Source organism: Protopterus annectens, chromosome 3.part1, assembly GCF_019279795.1.
Source record: "Protopterus annectens isolate FY-2018-M chromosome 3.part1, PAN1.0, whole genome shotgun sequence".
NCBI lineage: Eukaryota > Metazoa > Chordata > Ceratodontiformes > Protopteridae > Protopterus > Protopterus annectens.
In genome coordinates, this window is record NC_056732.1 from 671,173,579 (window position 1) to 671,200,209 (window position 26,631).

The 26,631-nt window shown below is 40.3% G+C and overlaps 1 protein-coding gene across 2 annotated transcripts in view; it reads right to left on the bottom strand.

Moving 5' to 3' along the window:
* ADCY8 (adenylate cyclase 8) overlaps positions 1-26,631 on the bottom strand; it is a 2,045,143-nt gene that overhangs the window by 1,191,989 nt on the left and 826,523 nt on the right. For both annotated transcript variants that reach the window (XM_044067040.1, XM_044067038.1), the window contains exon 3: positions 1,082-1,212. In XM_044067040.1, the coding sequence (XP_043922975.1) occupies positions 1,082-1,212 (131 nt within the window). The remainder of the gene's footprint in view (positions 1-1,081; positions 1,213-26,631) is intronic.

The following is a 26,631-nucleotide window of genomic DNA, read 5'->3' on the forward strand; positions in this document are numbered from 1 at the left end:
ATATATGTTGTTCTTCAGGAAAAGGCCAATCTTCTATCTATAGCTTCCCATGTGAGTTTATATCCAGTAAGTTTTCATGCATCCAATAGTTATAAATCTGTTTTTACTTTCAAATAGTGTCCACTTTCTCCTTGTTTTATAGGCTCATCCATGAGGGGAAATGTACAATGTCATAGAAATATTACTGCAAATGATGAATATTTTGAACTTGATGGATATACTGGTAAATATCTGTTAGAAGGGGACTGTGGTATCTTAGTGTTAAACAAAGACAATAAAAGAGATGTAGAGACCTAGGAATGCTAGGGGTACTGAAGTCATATTTAGAAAACCAGTGCGTTATAACTTTGAATAGACAGTTAAACAAATGATGAGCACAGATTGCTATCAGAGGGAACACAGTTAGGCCTAACAATATCAGACTGTATTTCAAATATTACTATTCATGCATCATGGTTGCAGCTGAAGAAATGATCACTGCAGCCAATGGCTACCCCCAGGGATAATGTCATCATTAAAATGGCTGACTCATGAGGACGACCTCAAGTCATTCATTACCACCTTTGCACAGTATGCTCACCAAGAGGGATGGGATCAAGCTGAATGGGTCACTATTTTATCAGCCCAATTAACTTGAGAATGACTGAGAGTTTTCATGAGCATGGATGGGAATGATTACCAGATAAAACCTCTCTGTACATCAATAAATCATACAGTGATAATCAATAAAATGAAGATATATGCAAAAATTTAACAGGCAAAGAAGAATATATGAATACCTACAGCAATTTAAGCTTCATGAATAAAGTACATGTACATGTACATGCCAAAGTCATTTGCAGGGATGCACGGAATTTATACATTTGTACAATGAAAGGAAGAAATTATCATGTACTAAAAACCTTTAATTTAATATTTATCCATGTTTTCTTTATAAATTGGAAAAAATGAAAAAGGAAAAAGAAAGAGAAAAGATATGAACAAACAAGGTGGCAAAAACAATGTTTGTTCATTTTCTTCTCAAAATGCTTGTAAAATACAACATTCACAGTTTTGTTTGCCACAGGCATTATCCTCTTACCTGACGTTCTCATAGCGATGAATGTAAATTTTATGAAACTGATGCTGTAGATATTCACCTTCAGCATTGGTCATGTCATTAATCATTTCAAGTACTACAAAGCGAGGCAACACTGAAAGAACAAGTCGCTCCTGAAATTAGAAAATGCGTACATTTAGTCTGAAACCATCACAAAACGTAATCACAAGCATGCAATCTGCATTTGTGAATTCAAATCATATAAGCTGAGAAATCTTAACTATTTGTAAACAAGGTATTACAAGAAAACTGCAGCATCTTCCATTTAATTTAGATATTCTGCATTTTACAAATTAGTGGCCGCAAAATCTATAGTAAAGACATGTGGAATAAGATTCCAACCACCCATTTTTCAACTCACTAGGAATAGAACATAAACATCACTTTGAATATAAAGACCATTTGGCCTACTTGGCCTCCTCAATTTCATGCCTTCTGGACAAGCTGTAGATTTCACCCAACCAACAACATATTTTTCTTTCTGCACAGCACAAAGTGTAGATCATTGGCTACATATGCAGAGGCTCTTAACATTAACCTGCCCAAGCAACAAGGACCTCTGAAGCTGAAACGCAAACAAACACCACCCTCAAACACTACCAAAGCATCACATAGCTCATAACACAAGTGTACCACCAAACAGCAGCCCCTAAGGCAAGATGACGTACCCAACACTTTAGTCATAGGTGACTCTACAAAACAAACAATGAAAAGCACAAACTACTTTTGTTAATAAAAGTCTTGGATTGGATTATTGTGGTATATCTGGCAACTTTTTGTTCCTTCATAAGATTTTTCAACTCTGAAGATATTGCATTACAGTCATGTTTGTTCCAGTGGATGCGCTTTTCATTGTTTGTTTTATATTTACTTTACATCACCGGAACATTTACTTTGTGGGGGTGCTTTTTTGTGATAACAGGTGGCTCTATAGTCAGGCACACTGATGTCCCACTCACCAGGCTGAACAAGGAAAAAATTACAGTCATCTGCCTGTCGGGTGCCAGGATCCGTCACATAACGCATGCACTCAAGTCACTCCACAACAGGTATAAATATGACTCTGTCATTGTCCATGTTGGACTGAATGACTTGAAACGGACCTCCCTGGACTACATGAAAAGAGACATGGAAGAGCTCTTGGATCATGTAGCCCAGGCATGTATGACCCTAGCCGTGAATAGCATCCTGCCATCACCCAGAATGATACCACAGTCTTCTTCTTCTTCTTTTGGCTGCTCCCATCAGGGGTTACCACAGCAGATCAACTGTTTCCATTTCTTCCTGTCCTCTGCATCTTGCTCTGTCACACCAACCACTTGCATGTCCTCTCTCACCACATCCATAAACCTTATCTTAGGCCTTCCTCTTTTCCTGTTACCTGGAAGATTCATCCTTAGCATCTTTTTCCCAATATACTCTGCATCCCTCCTCAGCACATGTCCAAACCAATGTAATCTTGCCTCTCTGGCTTTGTCTCCAAACTTTCCAACCTGGGCTGACCCTCTAATATACTTATTCCTAATCCTGTCCATCCTCGTCACACCCAGTGCAAATCTTAACATCTTCAACTCTGCCACATCAAGCTCTGACTCCTGCCTTTTTGTCAATGCCACTGTCTGCAACCCATATAACATAGCTGGTCTCACTACCCTCTTGTAGACCTTCCCTTTCACTCTTACTGATACTCGTCTGTCACAAATCACTCCTGACACTCTTCTCCACCCACTCCATCCTGCCTGTACTCTCTTCTAAACCTCTCTTCCACACTCACCATTACTCTGAACTGTTGATGCCAAGTATTTAAACTCATCCACCTTTGCCACCTCTACTCCCAGCATCCTCAGCATTCCTCCATCTTCCCTCTCAGTCACACACATATATTCTGTCTTAGTCCTGCTGACCTTCATTCCTCTTCTCTCTAGAGCATATCTCCACCTCTCCAGGGTCTCCTTCACCTGTTCCCTACTCTCACTACAGATCACAATGTCATCTGCAAACATCATAGTTCACGGGGACTCCTGTTTGATCTCGTCTGTCAACCTGTCCGTCACCATTACAAATAAGAAAGGGCTCAGAGCTGAACCTTGATGTAATCCCACCTCCACCTTAAACACATCCGTCACTCCCACCGCAGACCTCACCGCTGTCACACTACCCTCGTACATATCCTGTACCACTCTTACATACTTCTCTGACACTCCCAACTTCCTCATACAATACCACAACTCCTCTCTAGGCACCCTGTCATATGCTTTCTCTAAATCCACAAAGACACAATGCAATTTCTTCTGACATTCTCTGTACTTCTTCATCAACACTCTGAAAGCAAACATTGCATCTGTAGTGCTCTTTCCTGGCATGAAACCATACTGCTGATCACTAATCATCACCTCCCTTCTTAATCTAGCTTCCACTACTCTTTCCCATAACTTCATGCTGTGACTGAATAGTTTAATCCCTCTGTAGTTACTACAGCTCTGCACATCACCCTTATTCTTAAAAATGGGTACCAAAACACTTTTTCTCCATTCCTCAGGCATCCTCTCACTTTCCAAGATTTCATTAAACAATCTCGTTAAAATTCCACTGCCATTTCACCTAAACACCTCCATGCTTCCACAGGTATGTCATCTGGACCAACAGTTTTTCCGTTCTTCATCCTCTTCATAGCTATCCTTACTTTCTCCTTGCTAATCCACTGCACTTCATGATTCACTATCCGCACTTCATCCAACCTTCTCTCCCTCTCATTCTCTTCATTCATCTGCCCCTCAAAGTACTCTTTCCATCTGCTCAAAACACTCTCCTCACTTGTGAGTACATTTCCCTCATTATCCTTTATCACCCTTACCTGCTGCACAACTTTACTAGCTCAGTCCCTCTCTCTAGCCAATTGGTACAGGTCCTTTTCTCCCTCCTTAGTGTCCAGCCTTTTATACAACTCATCATACGCCTTATCCTTAGCCTTCGCCACCTCTCTCTTTGTGATGCACTTCATCTCCTTATACTTTTATCTACTTTCTTCATCTCTCTGACAATCCCACTTCTTCTTCGCCAACCTCTTTCTCTGTATACTCTCCTGTACTTCTTCATTCCACCACCAGGTGTCCTTGTCCTCCTTCCTCTTTCCTTATGTCACACCAAGCACCTTTCTAGCCATCTCTCTTACTAGCTCTGCTGTAGTTACCTAGCTATTCGGTAACTCTTCACTGCCACCCAGTGCCTGTCTTAACTCTTCCCTGAACATCACCTCACAATTACCATTTTTCAATTTCCACCACTTGATCCTTGGTGCTGCCCTCACACTCATCCTCCTCTTCTTGATCACCAATGTCATCCTACAAACCACCATCCTATGCTGTCTAACTACACTTTCCCCTGCCACCACTTTACAGTCTCCAATCTCCTTCAAACTGGCTCTTCTACATAGGATATAATCCACCTGTTGGCATCTTCCTCCACTCTTGTATGTCACCCTATACTCCTACCTCTTGTTAAAATACATATTCAACACAGCCATGTCCATCCTTTTTGCAAAATCCACTACCATCTGACCTTCTGCATTCCTTTGCTTAGCACCATACCTACCCATCTCTTCCTCATCTCCTCTGTTCCCTTCACCAACATGCCCATTGAAATCTGCTCCAATCACCAGTCTCTCACCCTTGGGTACAGTCATCACCACTTCATCCAACTCACTCCAAAAATTTTTCTTTCTCATCCATCGCACACCCAACTTGTGGAGCATATGCACTAACAACATTCATCATTACACCATCAATTTCCAGCTTCATAAACATCACTCTATCTGACACTCTTTTCACCTCCAAAACACTCTTTACATACTGTTCCTTCAGGATAATGCCTACGCCATTTCTCCTCCCATCCACACCATAATAAAACAATTTGAACCTGCCTCTGATACACCTTGCCTTGCTCCCCTTCCATCTGGTCTCTTGCACACATAATATACCAACCTTCCTTCGGTCCATCATATCAGCTAGCTCTCTCCCTATACCAGTCATACTGCCAACATTCAGAATGATACCACAATATAAGGACAAAATCATTGACTTCAATAATTGGCTAAGCTTCTGGTGTCATTCAAAGGGGATCCAGTATCTGTCTGCCTGGGACAACATGATCGACAAACCATGATGCTTTGCAAGAGATGGTTTGCACTTGTCGCCCCTGGGATTCAGGTTACTGGCTAAGGCTCTTGCCACCACTATAGTCTCATTTTTAGGCAAGGTTCAAAGGACAAAACTACCACCATAATGGGTACAAGCAAGCAAAATCTGAAAGTAATGCTACTCAATGCATTCTCTCAAGGCTCTTCTAAAAATGGAGAACATCGATATCTGTGCAGTAACTGAGACCTGGTTCAAAGCTCCAGAGAGCATTACTGCAATACCAGGCTACAACTCACACCATACTTTTCGCCCACCAAACCAGGACCAAAACACTAAAGGTGGAGGAGTGTCCATATTCAACAAGGATATTCACACCTCCAGGCTGGTTGCCCAACACAATGCATTTGAAATTCTCTAGGTGCAACTAACACTAGGTAAGACTACAATACAAATTGTAGCTTGCTACAGATCCCACACCATGCCCCAAGATTCTCACTACACCTTTCTAAACATACTGGAAAATATTAAAATACAACCAAACACCCTAATACTGGGTGATTTCAACTACCCTGCCATTAACTGGGAAAACTACTCATATACCAACACCTTTGCTCAATGGTTCTTGGAATTCATAAATTCCAATACCCTAGAGCAACTAATTCATAGTCCCACCAGGGGTACCAATATTCTAGACCTGGTCATTACCAACATGGGAGATTGATGCTCCACACCAGTGGTCACCCCCTCTTTGGTCAGATCAGACCATAAGTTAATCACCCTTGACATCCACATTCCACCCCCACCCCCCTTTAAGGAAACCTCCGTAAAAAACTTCTCCAAAACCAACTTCATGCTTCTCAAGTCAGAATTAACAAACTTCATAACACCCATGCAGATGGGAACTGGAAGTTCAACTGTTGAATCCTACACTAAGGTGCTGTACGAGCACATTCACTCATGCATGGACCGAGCCATCTCAAATAGAACCAAGACGCTGTCCTCTAAAAAAAGGAAGCCAATCTGGTGGTCCCCTGCCATAAACAAGCTGTACAACAGAAGGAAGAAACTGTTGCAGAAAAGAGGAAGAACCCAGGATTCAAAAACCTCCCTCACCAGCCTCAGCAGAGAGCTGAGATCCCTCATAAAATCTTCCAAATCTAGTTACAAAAACAAAATTGCCAAACATTCCAAAGACAACCACAAGGCATTCTATAGCTATGTCAAGAATCTAAATGGCAATACTCAGATCTTCTCTGAGCTACAGCAGAATGACACTAGATATATTGATCCCAAGGATATTGCCAATGTTGTGTCTTTCAGCGCTTCCCGGTTAGGGGTCGCCACAGCAGAACTCCGGTCCGCTAATGATTGACAGTAGATTTTTACATGCCGAGTTGCCAGCCCTGATGCACAACCTTCAACGAAGGTACACCCATTCACGCATGTCTCCACACAGAAGATGCTCTAGCTCAGAATTGAACAGGACAATGTCTTTCTGTGAGGCGACAACGCTACTGCAGCACCACCAGCGCAGTTATCCTGGTAGATAGATTCAGTGCAAACTTCACCCCCCTCTCACCCCTAAAGGGCCAATCTCAATACTGAAAGAATGCCAAATTCTGATAATTACAGCCACTCAAGTAAATAACACACTCTCCAAAGCCAAGAATACAGCATCCATGGGACCAGATGACATCCTGGGCTGTGTACTGCATGCACTACAAAATTGAATGGCACCTCACGTATGTGTCATGTTTAATCATAGCCTCACCTCAGTCATCGTGCCCACAGAGTGGCGCACAGCTACAGTCATCCCACTCCACAAGGGGGAATCCACTTTGGATCCCGGGAACTACCATCCCATCAGTCTGACGAGCCTGATCTGCAAGGCCATGGAATGTATTATCATGAAACTTATAAACAAAGACATTGGCAACCTTAAAACACTGGACCCCACCCAGTTTGGGTTCGTAAAGAGCCGGTCTTGCCTCCTGAACCTGATCAACTTCTTCAAATCAGTCTCCAGAGCCATGGACAAGGGTAAGGTGGTTCACACAGCCTACTTGGGCCTCACCAAGGCTTTCAACACTATCCCCCACTCTAGAATCATAGATAAACTTACTTAGCTGGGCATTAATCCTTATGTCACTTATGGGTTGCAAACTGGCTTACTGACAGAAAACACACTGTAAAAGTAGCCGACTCCAAATCCAGCTCCAGACAAGTGACAAGTGAAGTACCTCAGGGTTCAGTCCTAGGACCGCTCTTGTTTGGCATCTACTTCTCTGAAGTACAAGCCAACACTAAGGGACTCTGGCTTACAAAGTTTGCAGATGACTGCAAGCTGGGAGCCATTATTGAACCCCCAAATGATGTGGATATACTATAAAAGGGCCTTACTGAAACAGATGCCTGGTGCCAGAGCCATGGGCTCAAGCTAAATGCCAAAAAAACGTATAGTTTTCCTCTTTGGGAAAAAACACATACCTGTGAACTACCACATAGGTGGCAGTACACTAAACACTGCAAGTGTAATAAGAGACCTAGGGACACACCTTTGATTACCGCATAGCCACAACAGTTAGAAAATCCTTCTACATGGCATACCTCATCACTAACGGCTTTTCATCCAGAAAAAAGGAGGTCATTGTCCCTCTGTACTTATCCCTCATTAGACCAATTATAGAATACAATGCCCCATTTGGTATGTACCTCACAAGACATCTGCAACAACTAGAAAGGCCACAGAAATACTTCATAAAAAGAATCACAGGCCTAAAGCAGATGCCTTATGCTGACCCTCTAAAGAAACTCCAGCTATAATCTGTCGCATATCACCTATTCAAAGGCGCTCTCTGCCTAACATACAAGGCCATGTCAAACCCAGAATTGTTGGACATGCTACACTTAAAGAAATCCCAATCCCTCCAAGCCACATGCTCCAGGAATCTTAACCTTGTCATCACGATGAATAGAATATGCTGGAGAGATAGGTTCCTGACCCAGAAACTCCCCATATTCTGGAATAAGCTGCCCATACATGTCAGATAGAGCTCCTCAATGGCCCTCTTCAAGAGGAATCTTGACGATTGGATGGGAGATAGGAAATTCACTCTGGGGATCACATCAGTAGCCCTGCTAGATAAGGGTCCAGGAAAGTAAATATTTGTGGGAAGCAATAGCCAGGGAATCATTACAGCTAGGCTTGTATAGGCCCTTGGGCCGATAACCTAGTACCTACCTATGAACTAATTGTACTTCTTATTCTTTTTCTGCAGATGACATTCTTATTCATGCCACACAGTAAAGCATAATCACTGTCCCTGGCGAACATGCAAATAACAGATATTATTCCTGTTAATTATTAAGAAACTTAATAACTGCAGAAAATGAGGGGATTAGTTTTGCCTTGAAAGAGTCAGCTGCGATGGTGCAGTGGTTAGTGTTGTCACCTCACAGAAAGAGGTTTTCTGGTTAATTCTTGAATGGAGTGCCTACTGTGTGGAGTCTGCACATCCTCCCTGTGGTCGAGTAAGTGCATGTGCCTTCTGTAAAGGTTGGGCTCTGGGCTGGCAACTCGACTCCATAAAAACCCCACTGCCAATCAATCTGCGGACTGGTGATCTACTGCGATTGATCAGTAATGGGAGAAGCCAAAAGACATTGTTTGCTTTGCTAGTTTTGTCTTGAAAGTCATCACATCCTATTATTATCTCCTGCTAGGTAAGAATTAATGTTTCCCTTTCCTTTTCTGCCTCAGAATGTCAGTAGAAAATGTCTTTACATTGCTTAGATGGATAGTGAAAATGCCTCCTTTTTTATGTCTTGTTTTGCCCTTGCATTTCACCATGATAGAAGTGAATGTACCTACTGTTTTTTTACCATCTGATTGGCTAGTCATTTGCTCAAGCTGACTGACACCCTTTCTAAGAATACCTACATGCTCGGAAATATTTTTAAGTCTCATTTACTGTTTTTTTTTTTAACATTTACTGTTTTAATGCAATTTAGATGCATGGTGGTTTCCCTTCTGCAGCTTAGTTGTCTTCTGTTATTCCATTTTATACTCTACTCCATTGTGAGGTGTACACCTCTGCCCCCACAGTTAATTATTGGTTGGAGGTTTCCCTTCTGTAACTTAGTTGTGTTCTGTTATTCCGTACTCTGCTCCATTGCAAGGTGCAGACTTCTGCCTCCTCAGTTTATTATTGCATGGTCTCTTGGGTACCTGCAGCAGTATACCTGCCTTCTAGTCTGAGCTATCTATGCTCCAGTGATGCTGCTTGGGAGACTTATCTTCCCGAATTAGGTGTGCAGCCGTTTGTTAGTCCTGCAGACAGCATAGAGACAGCATCACCCTCTTTTATTTTGCAGCAGCTAATCTATTTACCCATCATTGCATTAGCCATGCCTTGTTCCGTGTCACACAGAATTACTATACTGAGGTCACCCAGCATAATAAGCTCAATGTTTGGTTTGGTTTTGGTGGCTGTCACCAGGGGTATAGTTACAGTAGGGATAGGGTCCATATTCCATCAGCTTCACGGTTCACTCCATTTGTTCTCCCAACAATGTAAATTTAAAACTCTGACTTAAAATGTTGCACTATTGCTTGTTGCATTGAGAAGGCAAGAATCAGAGATCAAATATGTAGGCTGCCAATCATCACCATCTTTCGGCTTTTCCCGTTAGGGGTCACCACAGCAGATCATCTGTTTCCATTTCTTCCTGTCCTCTGCATCTTGCTCTGTCACACCAACCACCTGCATGTCCTCTCTCACCACATCTATAAATGTAATCTTAGGCCTTTCTTTTTTCCTCTTATCTGGCAGCTCCATCCTTAGCATCCTTTTCCCAATATACTCAGCATCCCTCCTCAGCACATGTCCAAACCAATGTAATCTTGCCTCTCTGGCTTTGTCCCCAAACCTTCCAACCTGGGCTGACCCTTTTGATATACTTATTCCTAATCCTGTCCACCCTCGCCACACCCAGTGCAAATCTTAACAAATATGTAGGCTGCCAATATGACACTTAAAAAAAAAACATGATATGCTATTTTGCTAACAATGTATGAATCAATTTTTCCATAAATTAAGACAGTGTTAAACATTGGCCCTGCTCATATTTTAAAATGTATGTTTTTTATACCATATCTCCACTTCAATAATGTTATTTTGCTAAAAATGTCTGGCTCATATTTTCTTTCTTTTTTTTAATAAGATATGTTGCATGTTCATTGCTATAATGTGCAATCCAGGCTATCACAGTTCCAGTCCAGAATCCCTACACACATAGCATAGCTACAGTTAGAAAAGTAAGATGCTCACAGTTTAGAACAGAGTATGTATACCAACGTTTCCAAATATCCTGTCTAGATCTCCACTGCAAAGGAAGTTATCCAGTTCGGTTTAATCCAGTTACATTTACTGCAGCTATGAATGAGATATTTGGGGAGGGGGGATCCGCTATATCATCACCAACGTTCTCAGTCAAACCACCTTAGGTTTACAGAGTTTTATGTCCTAATCACTTCTGCCCCTCTAAGAAATTCCTTTGTCCTTTTCTTTTACTGGTCTTTAACATCCTTTAACACCAAAATGACACTGCAGCTAAGTCAAACTGAAGTTGAAAAGTAAAATGTGTTGAAATGAAGAAGCTGTTCAAACCAAACAAACTTAGTGTCTGCTGTTTCCAAGTTCCTGCATTACTGATAATGTACAGTACACATATTCAAAAGAAATAATGGTCTATCACTTTCTACATGAATATAGCTTTTGTTGTTGTACTATGTTAAACTTCTATTTTATTGAATGACTTTTTGTTAGACACTCTAACCAACATGAATCTATTTTCTAAGCATGCCCACAGTGGCATACTGCTAATAGTAATAACTTAAAATAAAATAATAAGAGTGAACTTGGGCACAGTAACACTAATCAATGCTTATGGTGTAGGTTATATAATATTTAACTAAAGGTGCTTTCATTAAATCACTTAGGTTTCACCCATGTGACTGAAGTAATTTTTTGTATTTTTTTTTCTTTTTAATGCTCCAAACTAAGTAGGGATACTTTAATTCCATTTCATAAAAATATATTTTGTTGTTTTTATAGATACATTATTCTGCTTCAACTGCTGTTTCTGTGACTGCATAGCCATAACAATAACGTTATATGAAAATGGCTGTGATTATCAAATGAGAATACAAAGTGTACTGTACATCCCCCATTTGCTCTAAGTGAGATTTACTTGTATTTAAAAGAAAACTGGTTTCCCAAGGAAATGGGTATGATGGCAATTTCTTTTCATTACTAAGAATTCACAGGCTCCATAGCATCGTTATGTTACAAAAATAAAATAAAACAGGTACTCAGTGAGTTGTACATTAATATTTTCATGGTTTGCCTTTTCTTTAGCATATATGGTTATGCCATTTTTGTTTAATTTATTATAATAATAATAGAAAATAGTTCTCAGTAGTACTCTGCCTCTCCATCACCAAAATCTTTGGTCTTGCCAAGACTCTTCTGTTCTCTTTTCATTCCTCTTTGCATTCATTTTAATATCCTGAAGAAATTATATGTGTCTGTAATATTTTTCAGTCAGCACAGAATGCCCACACCAGCTCTGTGATATATAACAGTAAAGCCCTGACTATAACCACTATAACCTGAATCTCAGTAGTAGCCAGTATACTGTAGGAGCTGGTCAGAGGGGAGGAAGCAATTAAGAGATTGATACTGGCTCCCCATCCAGGAGGAGGAGGGATTAGTGGTCTGATTGGCTGATCACCACTTGTAAACATACTCTTGTAAGTGATAAAACCAGCCATGGACCATGGATAAAATTGTTAAAAATGCTACATGTATATATTGAATGTTTGCTTTAATGTAATCAATTCCTGGAGCCTTTCTTCTTGGATATCTAGTGTAAAGGGGTATCATGGTTAGACTTTCCTGGTAACTAAATAAATAAACAAATAAATAAATTAATAAATGCTTACATAAAGAAAAGTCAAGACTGGAAATGATCTACCAAACAGAATCAAATATATCCTTACAAAAAGATGTTACATTACATATTGCATGCCAGAAACAGGGAGAGTTGCTACTTTCTGCAGAATGGGTCAGGGAGCCAAAGACAGATTCTCAGATGTTTCAAACCAGTTCATCAGTACAGCCACCAATGTCTCACTTAATGACCTGATGAGTTTAACTTAGGAGAAGGGAGTCACTAAATCATTTAAATGAACAGGACCAGGCTCATATAGGGTCCAATATGTAAGGCGAGAATGTAAGAGACAGATGTTATATTTCTTTTGTTATTTGTTGTGTGATCTCTGCTAAGATGGGGGAACCATGTACAGCAACCTTGATTCAGCTTTCTACACTCACTACAGATTTGTCAAGTCAAATCTGGGAGAGTGAGGGGAAGGCATTGCAGTATTCTGGGCAAGATAATGCCAGTGTATGAATCTCTGTCCCACAATCTATTAATGGAGTAGGTTCCCAGATATGGGCAAAATTCTTAAAATGGAGATATGATTTCTTGACACTGGATGACATTTGACCTTTCAGAGTGTGAGCTTACGGCCAAGAATCATTCTCAGGTCATGAACCTGAGATACAAATTCTATTCTATTCTCCCAAATATAATAAGGGGGTGATGGCTGGATAGTAGCATGAACAATATTTCCTTGTTTTGCTGCACTTAACCTTACATGACTATTAGAGTGTTCCTCATAGGACCTCTCAATAATTAAGCATCATTTGCAACAGGAAAAGCAGTAGTGCCCATTTCAAACCTTGTGACACCCCACACTCCATACCTCATTTGATGATGACCTCAGGAGCTGACCACTGAAATCACCCACTGCAGGTAGCCTAAAAGTTACTAAGGAAACCACTGAAGCACAGTACAAGAGAGTTCACAGTGCTAAGAGATCAGTGAGGGTCAAGAAGGACTATATCCTTTGATTGTGTACTATGTGTAGTTCTCTTTTTTTGTTGTTGTTGTGTCTTTTGGCTTTTCCCGGTTAGGGGTCGCCACAGCGGAACTCCGGTCTGCTAATGATTGGTAGTTGATTTTTACATGCCGAGTTACCAGCCCTGATGCACAACCTTCAATGAAGGTACGCCCATTCACACATGTCTCCACGCAGAAGACGCTCTAGCTGAGAATCAAACCGAACAGCGTCTTACTGTGAGGCGACAACGCTACCACAGCACCACTACCACGGTACTCTAATAACCCAAATAAGCATTGCCTCACTGCTGAGTTAGAACTAATTTGGACAAAGACACTACAAGATGTGCATTCACTTTAACATTATCTATAAACTGAAGACTAGAGACCGTGCAGTCATTTTTCAAAAAGTCCAGACCAAAATATGTTTTTTCTAACACTTTAATAAAAATAGAAAAACACCATTCTCAGTGAAAAATCGAAAGATAGAAAAAAATTACAGCTACTAGTGAATCAAGATAAAAGTCAACCAGCTTCATTTGCTCAGGATCCAGCTTGCAGTGGGAGGACCACAATGACTACTCCATACTCATGATCCCATTAAAGATTATCTAACAAATGTTAGTTGAAAAGCAAGAAGCCGGGCCATTGCCTCAAAGAATACCATGATGCACCATAGATACATTTTAGAGGAAGGATTGTCTGGCTTAGCATTATCAGCATAAATGCATGAAGTATGCTCACACTAAGAGGATGAAAAAAAACCTCTGTGGGAGAGCAGACAGCTGCACAAACTATTGACCATGCAAAAGAATACTGCAATATAATATGATGCAGTAGAAATATCACTGCACAAAGAACTGACCATTTTACATGAGATTTCCATTTGGTATTCTGTTTAAGGAACAGCCAGACTAAGCTTGATAATGAATAGATACATCTTTTTCATCCTCTTGTGGTTCACTAACTGACCAAATTTGTATTACTAATGGAGCTCAGGATCAATCCATGGGTCATGGGGAGCAGTAGGCCTAAGATGCGAACCAGGAAGGGGGGACAATATCCATACCACAAGTGACAGCTATATTATAGGCTGCAGGTAGCAAATCTGAGCCACCAGCACTGTCTTCAGGAGCTGATCGACTATAGACATTGGTATGCCAGAGATGGTTTTCCAAAATGTCCTACAATTAAATAGTTCAGTACCTGGTGATAAAACTGGAAGAAACACCTAACTAAATTGAACAAGGTGATGATACATTGAGGAAAGTGGTTTTATTACCAAGTCCCTGGTCACCAGATTAAGATGGACTGCCATGGGCAACATTTGTGGGTAGCAATGATAACTTTGTTTGTGAAGCCAAATCTCACTGAAAGACTGATTAGTGCTATAGGAAATTTGTTGCTACCAGACCAACCATTAAAATTGGAAACTGTTTGAAAAGTCAAGACTCAGAATGCTGAGTTCTGTAAAGTGTAGACTGAGTGGCCAAACATCCAGACTTAAACTAAGTTCAAGAATTCCACTTCTCAAAATATGCCCTTTTCTACAAGGTATGGCAATTTCAGAGTGGTATATAGGGGGGATGCCCCCACATGGCTGGGGAGGTTCTGCTTAAAGTTCAGAAATAAGCATCTAACTCCATACTTACTATCAAAAGACAAAGAGTGCCCCTTTCCAAGAAACTTCACACAACAGGGATCAGAAAACATAACAAATGGATGCCTCTAAGCCCTAACTCAATGAATCTTTGTGACTACAAGCTTTCTACATATCAAAAACATTAGCAGGTTGACTAACACATCACTAACAGAGTGAAGGGCAACCATGAGATCCCTCGCATAGGAGAGGAGTGTAATAACAAAATGGCTGCTAACAAACTAAACAGGATTACAAGAAAACTGAGTTATGTTTCTCAGCCTTATTCAGAATAACATTCCATCATTGTACAATCATTGAAATCCTACTGATCGACATAATATGACAGTTGGAATGAGCAGAAGCTTGCAGAGCTACATTTATGCTATATATTACTGTGTAGCAGCAGGCTGACTCGTCTGTAAGATGACACAACACAGATACAATTAATTTACTCTATTATCTTAACTTTTACTTGTACTTTTAAGACTATCAGCTCCTAACAGATGCTCACTATACTACAGACTGCAGAAAATACTCGTTGATATGTTCATATATTACACATATGCATGTTCAGATTATACGGATTACAGTTTATAGCAGGGCATGTTTGCCACTGGTATAGAGCTTTTACTTTAAACACATAATTGAAAAATTAACAGTATTGTATAGCTGGGAAGTGTGGTCTTTGAACCCACAACCTCCGACTAAAGTCTAATATTGTACTCTTGTTTTATGCTACAGACTAATGCATGCATACTTGCTTTTACAGTTAAGATATGCATGCTCAGTTTGATACAACTCTATTAAAATAGCAAAAAAGCTATTGTTAATTTTTAATGCTAGACTATCATTACTCTTCTGCATACATACATACATACCACATGCTTCTCTCATCCATGTCATTCTAGCTCCATGGGTTCCATACATTGACCTTACAGTCCCTGGCAGCTGTGAAAAAAAAACAGAACAGAACAGGATTGCCTATATTCAGTTTTTAATTTTTACAAGTGCTCTTTGCAGTTGATACTTACACAGGTGTGGGATGTCCACAGTCCTAAATTTTCCAATCCAACAGTCAAGGTTATCCCTCTTCCTTCTCCAGAGGTCATTGTAGTGATGCCTACACAGGTCACCAGTGGGGGGATACCAGTGGCACTGGTTAGAGCCCAGGCTAAACTATCCCAAGCTTCTGACTTATACAGGGAGCTAGAATAGTCCCCCTGCCAAAGCCAGGAACTGTGATTCTTAACTAGGAGTCCAATAAAAATCTTGGACTCCTGGGTACCCCATCTCTGTACCCTAAACCTGACACTTTCCCCACAAATGCCTAACATGTTGGTCACAGACCTAGAGCAATGGAGAATGATGCTTTCCCACCAATTCCAGTCATCACATTTACTGGGAGCACACACTCTGTTTGAAAATGGTGTATTTCGCTTACCATCGCACAAACACGGTGCTCTGCAGTGCGCACCTCCAAACACCATGTTTGCATGATGGTTAGCAGAGTGCAACAGTAGCAAGCAAAGCAAATTCAAGGTTACTGGATGTACAAGTAGTTCTGTATTTGTGTATGTGTGTTAGACAAATGTGAAGGCCATGGTAGTCCAGATAGCAGAAATATACTTACAGGAATACAGTACACAGTATACCCACAGTCTTACATTTGAGAATAAATGTAATAATACATAGATAAATGAATACATAACAGGCACAATACTAGTGCCTCAGGCCTCAAACATGTATCAGCTACACCATGTCAAGTGTTATAAGTGAGAGTGACTATAACGGGAGGTGGAACAGCAGTAAAAGTGTATGGAATATGCTGTATTTGAACCCAGGACCATGTGTATGGCAGTCCTACACTTACACCTGTTGTCACAATAAGGTTGAGAAAACACTTGTCTATGCTGCAGTTCTTTGCTATAAACTGCAATTCGCACCAGTAAAACAAATTTAAATTTTTGACCTGGCAAAAATCCTGCCTAGTGTTTGTCAAATATTGCAAAATATCTGCTGCAAAAATTCTCTTACCTCATCTTGACTAATGTATGTCATCCTGTCTGAACACATGTCCAAAACTAGGCTTGGATGCTCTACACATTTCCATTTTTTAAAACAAGACATTTTTTTCCATGTAGGTATTTACCCCAAAAATCTTTTCATTCACTGTGACCTGATTATCCTTTCTATAGGTGATTTGTGAAAAATACATCCTAACACCAGGACAAACTATACTATCTAAGAAGGATATCAGTTCCCTACTAACAGTCAGAGAATCCTTGCTGATGAGATCATTTGTACAGACATGAATAAAAACAGATCCATACTTCCTTACATTAAGGCGTTCCAAAGTTTGTTTCACATCTTCTATTTTTGCTCCTGGTAAGCATAACACTATTCAGTGTTCATTATCATCTCTGCAAATATAAGTATCACTTCCTCTAATAACTGAATCTCCAACTAGAAGAATATCTATTCTGACCAGATCTGAAGATTCTTCAACTTCTAATACTGTAACATCTGCTCTATCAATTGTTTCAAAGGATAGATCTTCATCACTGTTAGTCTTATTAATTCCACTGTTTTCATTCTGTGTTAAATTCTCATCCAGCTGGCATTGTAAATCTACAGCTTGAGCCATGTGATCAACATCTGTCTTACTCTTCTTTTTTTCTTACAGTGATGTTCTTCAATCCTTCCATGTTCAGTTTTGATTTCTTCCTTTTCACATGCTCCTTACCTCTTTTTTCTACCTTCTCTTTTGGAAGAATGATGCTTTTTTCTGTAGACTGAAGGATTTCTGATAGAAAAATATTATCATTCCCTGTAACCTGTGTGTTACATAACAAAACAGTGTCCTTTTTATTACGTATTCTCTTTCCATTACAGTCATTAATCAGTTTATTTTTCTTCCTTGTTATTTGTTGTGAACTTCTTCATTTCTTTCTTTTTTTGTTTCCTTCTAAACAATCCATTTTCTCAGATTACTGAATACTTGCATCCATAATTGCAAAGTTGTTAGGGGCATCATCTTGTTTCATAGGGGTGAATGATATTTACAGACAATAGAGGCATAATTTCCTAAGAGTGTCCTATTTGTTCTTTGCCTAACATTATTTATCTCACCAGACTAGTCATTAATATATGTAACAGCAGTTCTCCAAGCCATGCCAATTGCATAAGTGCAATCATCATCATTAAATCTAGATTTAATTCTAACAATGGTAAGCAAATAATCTAACATTTGACACGAGGAACACAGATCACCAGTGTTATCAGCTTTTTCCTTTAAATATGCATAGCATTTATTACACTGTGCAAGATACTTGGGCATTAGCAAATCATTAATTGCATACTGATTTAAGGAATCCATATTCAGTTTCAAATGAATAAACTATTGTAAAAGAAAAGAATAATCAAAATTAGTAACCACAGAATTCAAGGAGAACTTAAATAAACCTCTATGACAAAAATTAAACAAAGCAATATACAACTAAATACTAAAGTATGTACAGTAAAGTTATTATGACCATACAAGTTCTGCAAGCCAGACAAAAGCTCACAGTCACACTTTTTTTAACAGTAAAGATAAATAAATCACAAATCAAGATAGGATTGTTTAGATATGCTCTGGATTTTCCTATCAGCAGTCTGTATGAATTTATAGCTGCAAGGCCCCTTGGTATGGCTAGAGTTTGCCTGTCTAAAGCCTATCCCTTTCTAACAACCAACAGTGAAATTAAAGGTAAAAAAATATGAATCAAAGTACATCTTAACAAACTATCCCTTCCTACCCACAAGCAGTGAAAAACAGTGATAAATAAAATATGAATTTAAATAAAACTTCTCTTACCAGTCAAAACCACAGCAAATCAAAACCAAGGTAAGATTGATTTGTTTGTTTAAGTCTGGATTAGAACTGTCACACCACCTTCAGAACACAGGATGAGTGCCTTATCCCTCTTTGCCATGCAAATAGCTTAAATCAATATGCACACAAGCAACTGCAACAGCATCTATGGTGATATCAAAGCATACAAGTGTTTTGTACATGTATTAGCTTTGGATGTAGTGCACCTGGTGATTACACAACCTGTCATGATTATTGGAAGCAAACATACAGCTCTCGCTTACATTTCTGTGTTTGTTGGCCATTCTGCACTTATCTGAGAAGTAATCTGAGACATGCAGTATGTAAGCCATTCTGTATCATTGGTCTTAAAATGTGTGAGGATATTACATGGAAACAATATCATATGCAGTTACCAACAAATGAGGGGCAGGTTGGATGTTAAGGAAGACAACCTGTGACTTATGTGCTGCTTACTTACATTTCCAACCTTACATCTAACACTTTGTAGCTCTAACCTGACACACACAGTGGAAGTAAGGCAGCCTGCAGTGCTGTTGTATTTTCCTTCTCTCAACCACTAATCATTCACAGTTGCAATCCATTAAAACCAATCACTAAGGGAATGCCTGCACTATGTTTATATCCCCTACATGGATCCAAGTTTTTGGGATTCAGCAATTCTAATGAGTTCACACCTCATTTGCATCTTCACTGTGCTAACAGCACTGAATCTACACTTTATAAAAAGGTAACTGTACAGTTAGGCAAACTAATGGGGAGGAGAGTTTGGAAGACTGCAAAAACCCTTTTTTCTTCAAGATATATCTGTACAGATGAGTACTGAACTTCAGAAGGTATGCTTCTATTTTCTCACCTATATACTGCATATGCTGGAATATATTTATGAAAAACCTGAAGCAAAGGTTTTTACAGTTTTATGTGTATGCATTAGTTAGAAATATACTGATGGCATGGACACATTTGTCAAGCAATATCAGTGGGATACATGACTGCCAATACATGAAAATGGAATGCTATGATAAATATGTACAAATGTTTAAGGGACAGATCCTTTGATAGCACTGTTGGCATTTCAAAGATGGCTTGTTAGCAAAATGGGTCATTTGCCTGTTGTTTTGGGTGGGGTGAGCAAAGCTGAGTTACAGCTATGGCACAAACAAGGATGGAGTGTTTTTTTTTGGGGGGGAGCAAGGGTGCGGTACTGTTATGGCACAAACAAGGCTATGCTGGTCTTGTTTTGCATCCTGCCTATTGTTAGTGTTTACAAAGAGCAAGGTAAAGTCCAGTGATCAGAAATGCTAGCCAGATAATAATAAGTAGCAAACTTGTTTATTTGGAATACACAAAGCTTTCAGGCCAATGCCCTTCCTCAGTGTGTTACATGCTAAACAACTATTCATATACATGTAAGATAAAACCTTCATGATGCAGCCCAGTCAGAAAACGAAACCACTTGCACATTCATATTTATAGACATAAAACACATTTTAAAACATGAAATATTTCCTGTCTAAATTAAGTGTCGTACTCTAAAATTATAAAAGCATATATAAATATACATATTTGTTCATAAAAATACATATATCAATCACTTACTATAGTTCAACATCATTTGTCTTTTCTTTAGTATAGGTTTCAATCTCACTGCTACATTAATACCAGGTAGAGAGTCTGCTTGCAGTCTTGCTATCCATTCATACTTTCTTTTATTCAAATCACCTCCTCTTATGCTCCTACGCACAACGTTATAACTCTCAACTTAAATTCATGGTCTCTTCCCTTTTCACCCACAAGTTTTGCAAGTGCATTGGTTTTAACATTTCTGCATATTACATATTTATGTTCTGTAATACGATCCTTAAGTTTTCATGTACACTAACCTACATAGAAGGAAGGACATTTTGTAAAGGTAGCAAGGTACACCACATTAGAAGTAGAGCAGGTAGCATAACATTTAAATGTATATTTATTTTATTTATTTATTTATTTTATTTTACATTTGTTGACCGGACTAGTCTAACTGAATATATGTCCATTTTCAGTAGAGGCCCGGGGAGATAAGCTCCGAGTAAGTAAAAATATAATCACATTATACAAAGATTAATTTGTTTTGGGTGGGGGGAGCAATTATATTACATTTGTTAATGGATGTATAAACTCAACACTATTTATGATGTCTTTACAACAGGAGCAGTTATAACAAGAAAAAGTACCTACTTTATGTGTTTGTTTAATGTTTTACTGTTTCGTATCCTTATAACAAAGGTGTTTTTTTTTTAATTTGCACAGTTCCTGTAGACAAAGTAGGGTCTCTCCCCCACCAGTTCTTTCATCTTTGGCATAGAGCCTAGTAATGTCCATTGCTTAAATATAATATTTTTAATATCATTAATACTTCTATTAAATCTAGTTATGTAGCGTAAGGGACCTTGTTCCCTTACATAATCCCTGGAGGGGGGGCTCTTGCTTTCTAAAATATGGTATTGCACTACCCTGTCTATCATTAACCACATCAGTTTTTAGACTCTCAGGTGTAGCTGCATCATAGCCTCTGTCTTTAAATTCATTTACCATTTGGTCCACCTGAGTTATACATTTTATATTATCTGTATTTAAGTGACTTGCCCTAAGTAGCTGACTCCTAGTAGTGCTCTAAAACATATGTGGTGCATGCATACCTGTTCTATGGGAGTACCTATTTGCATGTACATCCTTTTGAAAACTAGAAGTTAATATTTCACATCTCTAGACTGTTTTATGTTTCTCCAGTGAGTAATACTGTGATGCTATCTTTTCTGTTTTATCTGGAAACAGTTACTTCATAGTTATATGATGCTTATATGTATTGCCCTTCGGTTGCCTTTGAGGACAACTATGGGTATGCCACCAGGCATGTTAATCAATGGAGTCTCCCTTCACTGATGCTGAGAACCAAGTGATTGTAGATAGCTTTAGGCAACATGGTGCTTTTCTGCTGGAAAGGGGACAGGGAGATATGGCATATAGGATGCAAATAAGGCGGCAGATAGTAGATTATATCAATGCCATGTATGGCCATGGCAGGACATATGAGCAGGTGTGCCACAGGGCTACTGACATGAACACATCTGCATGCAGGGGTGCAGCTGCAGTGGGCCATGACCAGATGGTTACTGGGGGAGAGCCTGATAGAGAAATACCACTAACCCCCAAGGAAGAGTTCCTGATCAATATCAGAGATCCAGACAGCTCCCAGCAGAGTGCAGTACAGCATGTGCTGGATGTTGCAGCAACAGTTTCAGAGACAGCAAGCACATCCCAGAAGGAGCTCCCAGAAAGACTTTGCTATCTGAACAGTTGAATACTGTTGTATAGTAAAACAACTGAAATCAATAAGTTAATTCTGTGTCACATGTCAGTGTATCAGCAGACTCTGATGATGATGGTGGCCAACCTGAGGTACAGTGAGGGGGTGCAGAGGTTGAATCTGACATGGAGGTTGACATACAGCCATCACCTGTATTTCCATTAGACACAAGCAGTAGGCCTAAACCTTCCCAGTCCAGTGAGCCCACATATATTGGACAGGTTGAGGTCAAGGACATTGATCAGGGAAGTGTGACTACTGCGGCTTCAGTGCCTGTTGAGGCTGGCCATAGTCAAAGTGTGGGTGAGGTGCCACACAGGAAAATTCATAGGGGTGCTCAGAGGGGACCTGCTTTCCCTCCTCCACCTGTTGCAGGTGTCTCTTCCCATGCCATGTCATGGAGGCACAGGCACATTCCCATAGTTGATACAGACAAATGCTCAGGGTTGTGGATGTGGCACAGACTGACATGTGTGACTGCCTCCACATGTTCCTGATTCACTGGGTTGGATGAATGAAGCTTTGGAACGAAGGGTGTATGTGATGGACTGAGGGGTGCCTGTCATGGAATGAGCAGTGTCTGTGAAGAAACATCTGCTGGGAGGAAAATGGTATCCTCATGGCATTGGTCAGCCACATTGTCTGCTGTCAGCTAATGTGGCCATGCCTAATCATGCTCCCATAGTGGCAGTACTTCCACTGCTCCATCAGTGAGTGTGCTGTACACCCAGAAATGACAGGACATGGAGTCATGGTCCTGGGTGTCTCCATGAAGGGAGATCATCCAGCAGACATCAGTCACATTCAGGTAGCAGCAGTGCATTGCATCTGACCTTGGGTGTGGACATGCCAGTGCAACTCCTGGCAGAGCCAGTTCTTGTGGTTGGAGGCAACAACAATGAACTGCCACCTCTACCATGCATGGCTCACACCTGTCCAACATACCAAGATGTACAGCCAGCACAGGGCTTGGCTGTGTTCACTCACACACCAATTTCACCTGGAGGACCTCTGCAGACACACACAACAGTTACTCATTTTGACTCACAGGCCATTTGTTGGTTTATCTGCATGTCTGCCTTCTTCTCTTTCTTACTCACAGACACTTGCCGACCTTTCATGTCAGCCTAGGCCTCCTGCCCCCCGCCACACACACAACACCCTGTGCAAGTGATGATACCTGTGCCATATCCCTGTTTTCTATCTTTTGGATTGAGGAATACAAAATCTTTGTGTCTGATGCTCAGGGTGCATAGCTAACTTAGTGCTTAGTATATCTGCATTTCTGGTGTTGAACTGGTAATTGTACCTTTCATTCATATTGGCCTTGGAAAGTTAGATAGTTAGCATTTTCCAACTTTATAATGAATGATCTTGTCAGGGCTGTGGAGTCAGAAACTGCAAAGTGTATCATTACTTTCTAATTTCTCTCTCTTCAATGATTTTCCATTACAGACATATGGTGCAAAACTGATGGCACGCATTGATTATCAGTACATTTGAGAGACATGACTGTGGAAATCTTTGATGCCTCAGGCCTACTACTTAGTAATGGACATATAAGTCAAATAAGTTTCTGTTGTTACATATTAAGGTATGTTCTGTACAGATCTCCCACCTTTTACTTGTTTACAGGACCAAGTAATGAAATACAAGGATATGCCCAGTCATATTATTACACAATACACTCCAGTTCAGGACTTGCATTGCAAATGCAGCAGTTGACACAGTTTTAGTTCAGGACTGACTCTGTCTGATGCAAGCAGTGCACAGACAATATATGGGGAGGTAAATGTTATGTGAGTTGCTTGGCATCAGTGTTACTATATGTATGTGAGTAGGAGGAAAGTTTTAGTTCCCATGGTGGTGAGTGAGTGTGCTATGTGTGGTCTCTTAGCCAATGCAAGAGCATACTGAGAATGCCTATGTCTGCCTACACCCAAAGCAGCTGGTGGTTTCTCCTGTAACTCATCTGCCTGTGGCTTTGGTGGCCATGGCTTGTTGGTGGGATGTGTGCCCCTTCCCCTTACTGATCCAGCTAAAGCTGTTTTCTCAGGATTATGTTGTGTAGAATGGCACATACTGTGAATATTTCTGTACATGTCAGTGGATTGTACTGTAGGGCTCCTCCAGATGTTTCAAGGCACTGGACCCATGACTTCAGCAGTCCAAACACACATTCTATAATAATTCCTGTTTGAGCATGTGCCTCGTTATGGCATTCCTCAATGGGTGTGTGTACATTTGTGATGGATGTCATCAGCCACAGTTAAAGTGCATAGTGTGCATCCCTTAGTAAATGCCCCAGGTGGGATATCTCCTCTAGCAAACATCCGGTACATTAGAGAGGCGCACCAGATATGTAAGTCATGGAAACTGCCAGGGTTGCCAACACACATGTTCATAGGTTCATAGGTAGATACTAGGCTACTGGCCCTAGGGCCTATATAAGCCTAGCCAAAAAGATACCCTGGCTTTCGCCACCCAAGAAAATTATTTTCCTGTGCCCCTGTTGAGCAGAGCCCCAGAAGTGATCCCCGGGGTGAATTTCCTATTTACCATCCAATCATCAAGATTTTTCTTGAAGACTGCTAATGAGGAGCTTTGTTTTATATAGATAGGTAGTTTGTTCCAGAGTATGGGAAGTCTCTGGGACAGGAATCTATCCCTTCAGCATGTTCTGTTTATTGTGGTGACAAGGTTTAGGTCCCTAGAGCGTGTAGCTCGGAGGGATTGGGATTTCAAGTGGCACATGTCCAACAGCTCCAGGTTGGACATAGCTTTGTATGTTAGGCAGAGATCGCCTCTGAGTAGGCGCTAGGCGATGGAGTAAAGCTGGAGTTTTTTCAAACGGTCTGTGTAGGGCATCTGTTTAAGGCCAATAATCCTCTTTATGAGGTATTTCTGTGGCCTTTCCTGTTGTTGTAGATGTCTTGTGAGGTGTATACCAAAAGGGGCATTGTACTCTATAATGGATCTAATGAGTGATGAGTGGGGAACAATGACCTCTTTTTTCCTGGATGAGAAACCTTTTGTGATGAGGTGTGCCATGTAGAAGGATTTCATGACTACTGTGGTGTTGTGATTATCAAAGGAGAGACTACTGTCCACCTGTGTCCCAAGGTCTCATCACACTTTTGGTATTAAGTAGATTACCACCTATGTGGTAGCTCATGGGTATGGAGTTTTTACCAAAGGGGATGACAATGCACTTTTTGGCATTGAGCTTGAGGCCATGGCTTTGACACCAGGCATCTGTCTCAGTGAGGCCCTTTTGTAGGATGTTCACATCGTTAGGAGTTTTGATTATGGCTCCTAGTTTGCAGTCATCTGCGAACTTCATAAGCCAAAGACCTTCTGTGTTAGCCTGTACTTCAGAAAAGTAGATAGCAAACAGGAGAGGACCCAGGACTGAACCATGTGGTACTCCACTTGTCACTGGTCTGAAGTCGGATTTGGAGTCTGCTTCTTTCACAGTGTGGGTTCTGTCAGTGAGCCAGTTGGCATCCCCTCTTGTGACATAGGTTTTTATACCTAGTTTAGTGAGTTTATCTATAATTCAAGAGTAGGGGATGGTGTCAAAAAGCCTTGACGAGATCTAGACAGGCTGTGTAAACCACCTTACCCTTGTCTACGGCTTTGGTGACTGCTTCAAAGAAGTCTATCAGGTTTAGGAGACATGATTTGCCTTTTACAAACCTGAACTGGGTGGGGTCCAGAGTTTGGAGATTACCAATGTCTTTGTTTATAAGTTCCATGATGATACGTTTCATGGCCTTGCAGACCAGGCTCATTAAGCTAATGGGGCTGTAGTTCCCAGGGTCTGTGGTGGCTCCCCCTTTGTGGAGTGGGATAACCATCGATGTGCGCCATTCAGTAGGCAAGAAGCCTGAGGTGAGGCTATGATTGAACATGGTGCTTAGCTGGGGTGCCAGTTCATTCTGTAGTTCATGTAGAATGCATTTATACATTTATTATTCTCTTTATCTAATAATTGCTCATACCTTTCTAGTGTGATTTTGTAAAAAAAAAAAAAAATTGTTTATTTTATGTTTTCTGTATAGAAATGCTTACTTCAATTTATTTAGTATTGCCTAGTTTTAATTCTGTAGAATTGCTTAGTTTAACTTTGTCAATTTCCTGTTTGGAGCTTTTCTCCCCGGGCCTCTACTGAAAATGGGCATATATCCAGCTAGACTAGCCCGGTCAACAAATGTAAAATAAATAAATAAAATAATAAAATGCAGCCTGGGATGTTGTCAGGTTCCATGGATGTTGTTCTTGGCTTTGGAGAGTGTGGTTTTTACCTCTGCAGCCGTGATTACAGGGACTTTGCATTCTTCCGGTATAGAGATGGGCCCTTTAGGGGGTGAGAGAGGGTTAAAGTTAGAATTGAACCTATCTGCCAGGATGTTGGCAATATCAGTTGGTTCTGTATATTTAGTGCCATTGTGCTGTAACTCAGAGCAGATCTGAGTGTTGCTATTGAGATTCTTGACATAGCTATAGAATGCATTGTGGTTGTCTTTAGAATCAGTGGCGATTTTGTTTTCATAACTAGCT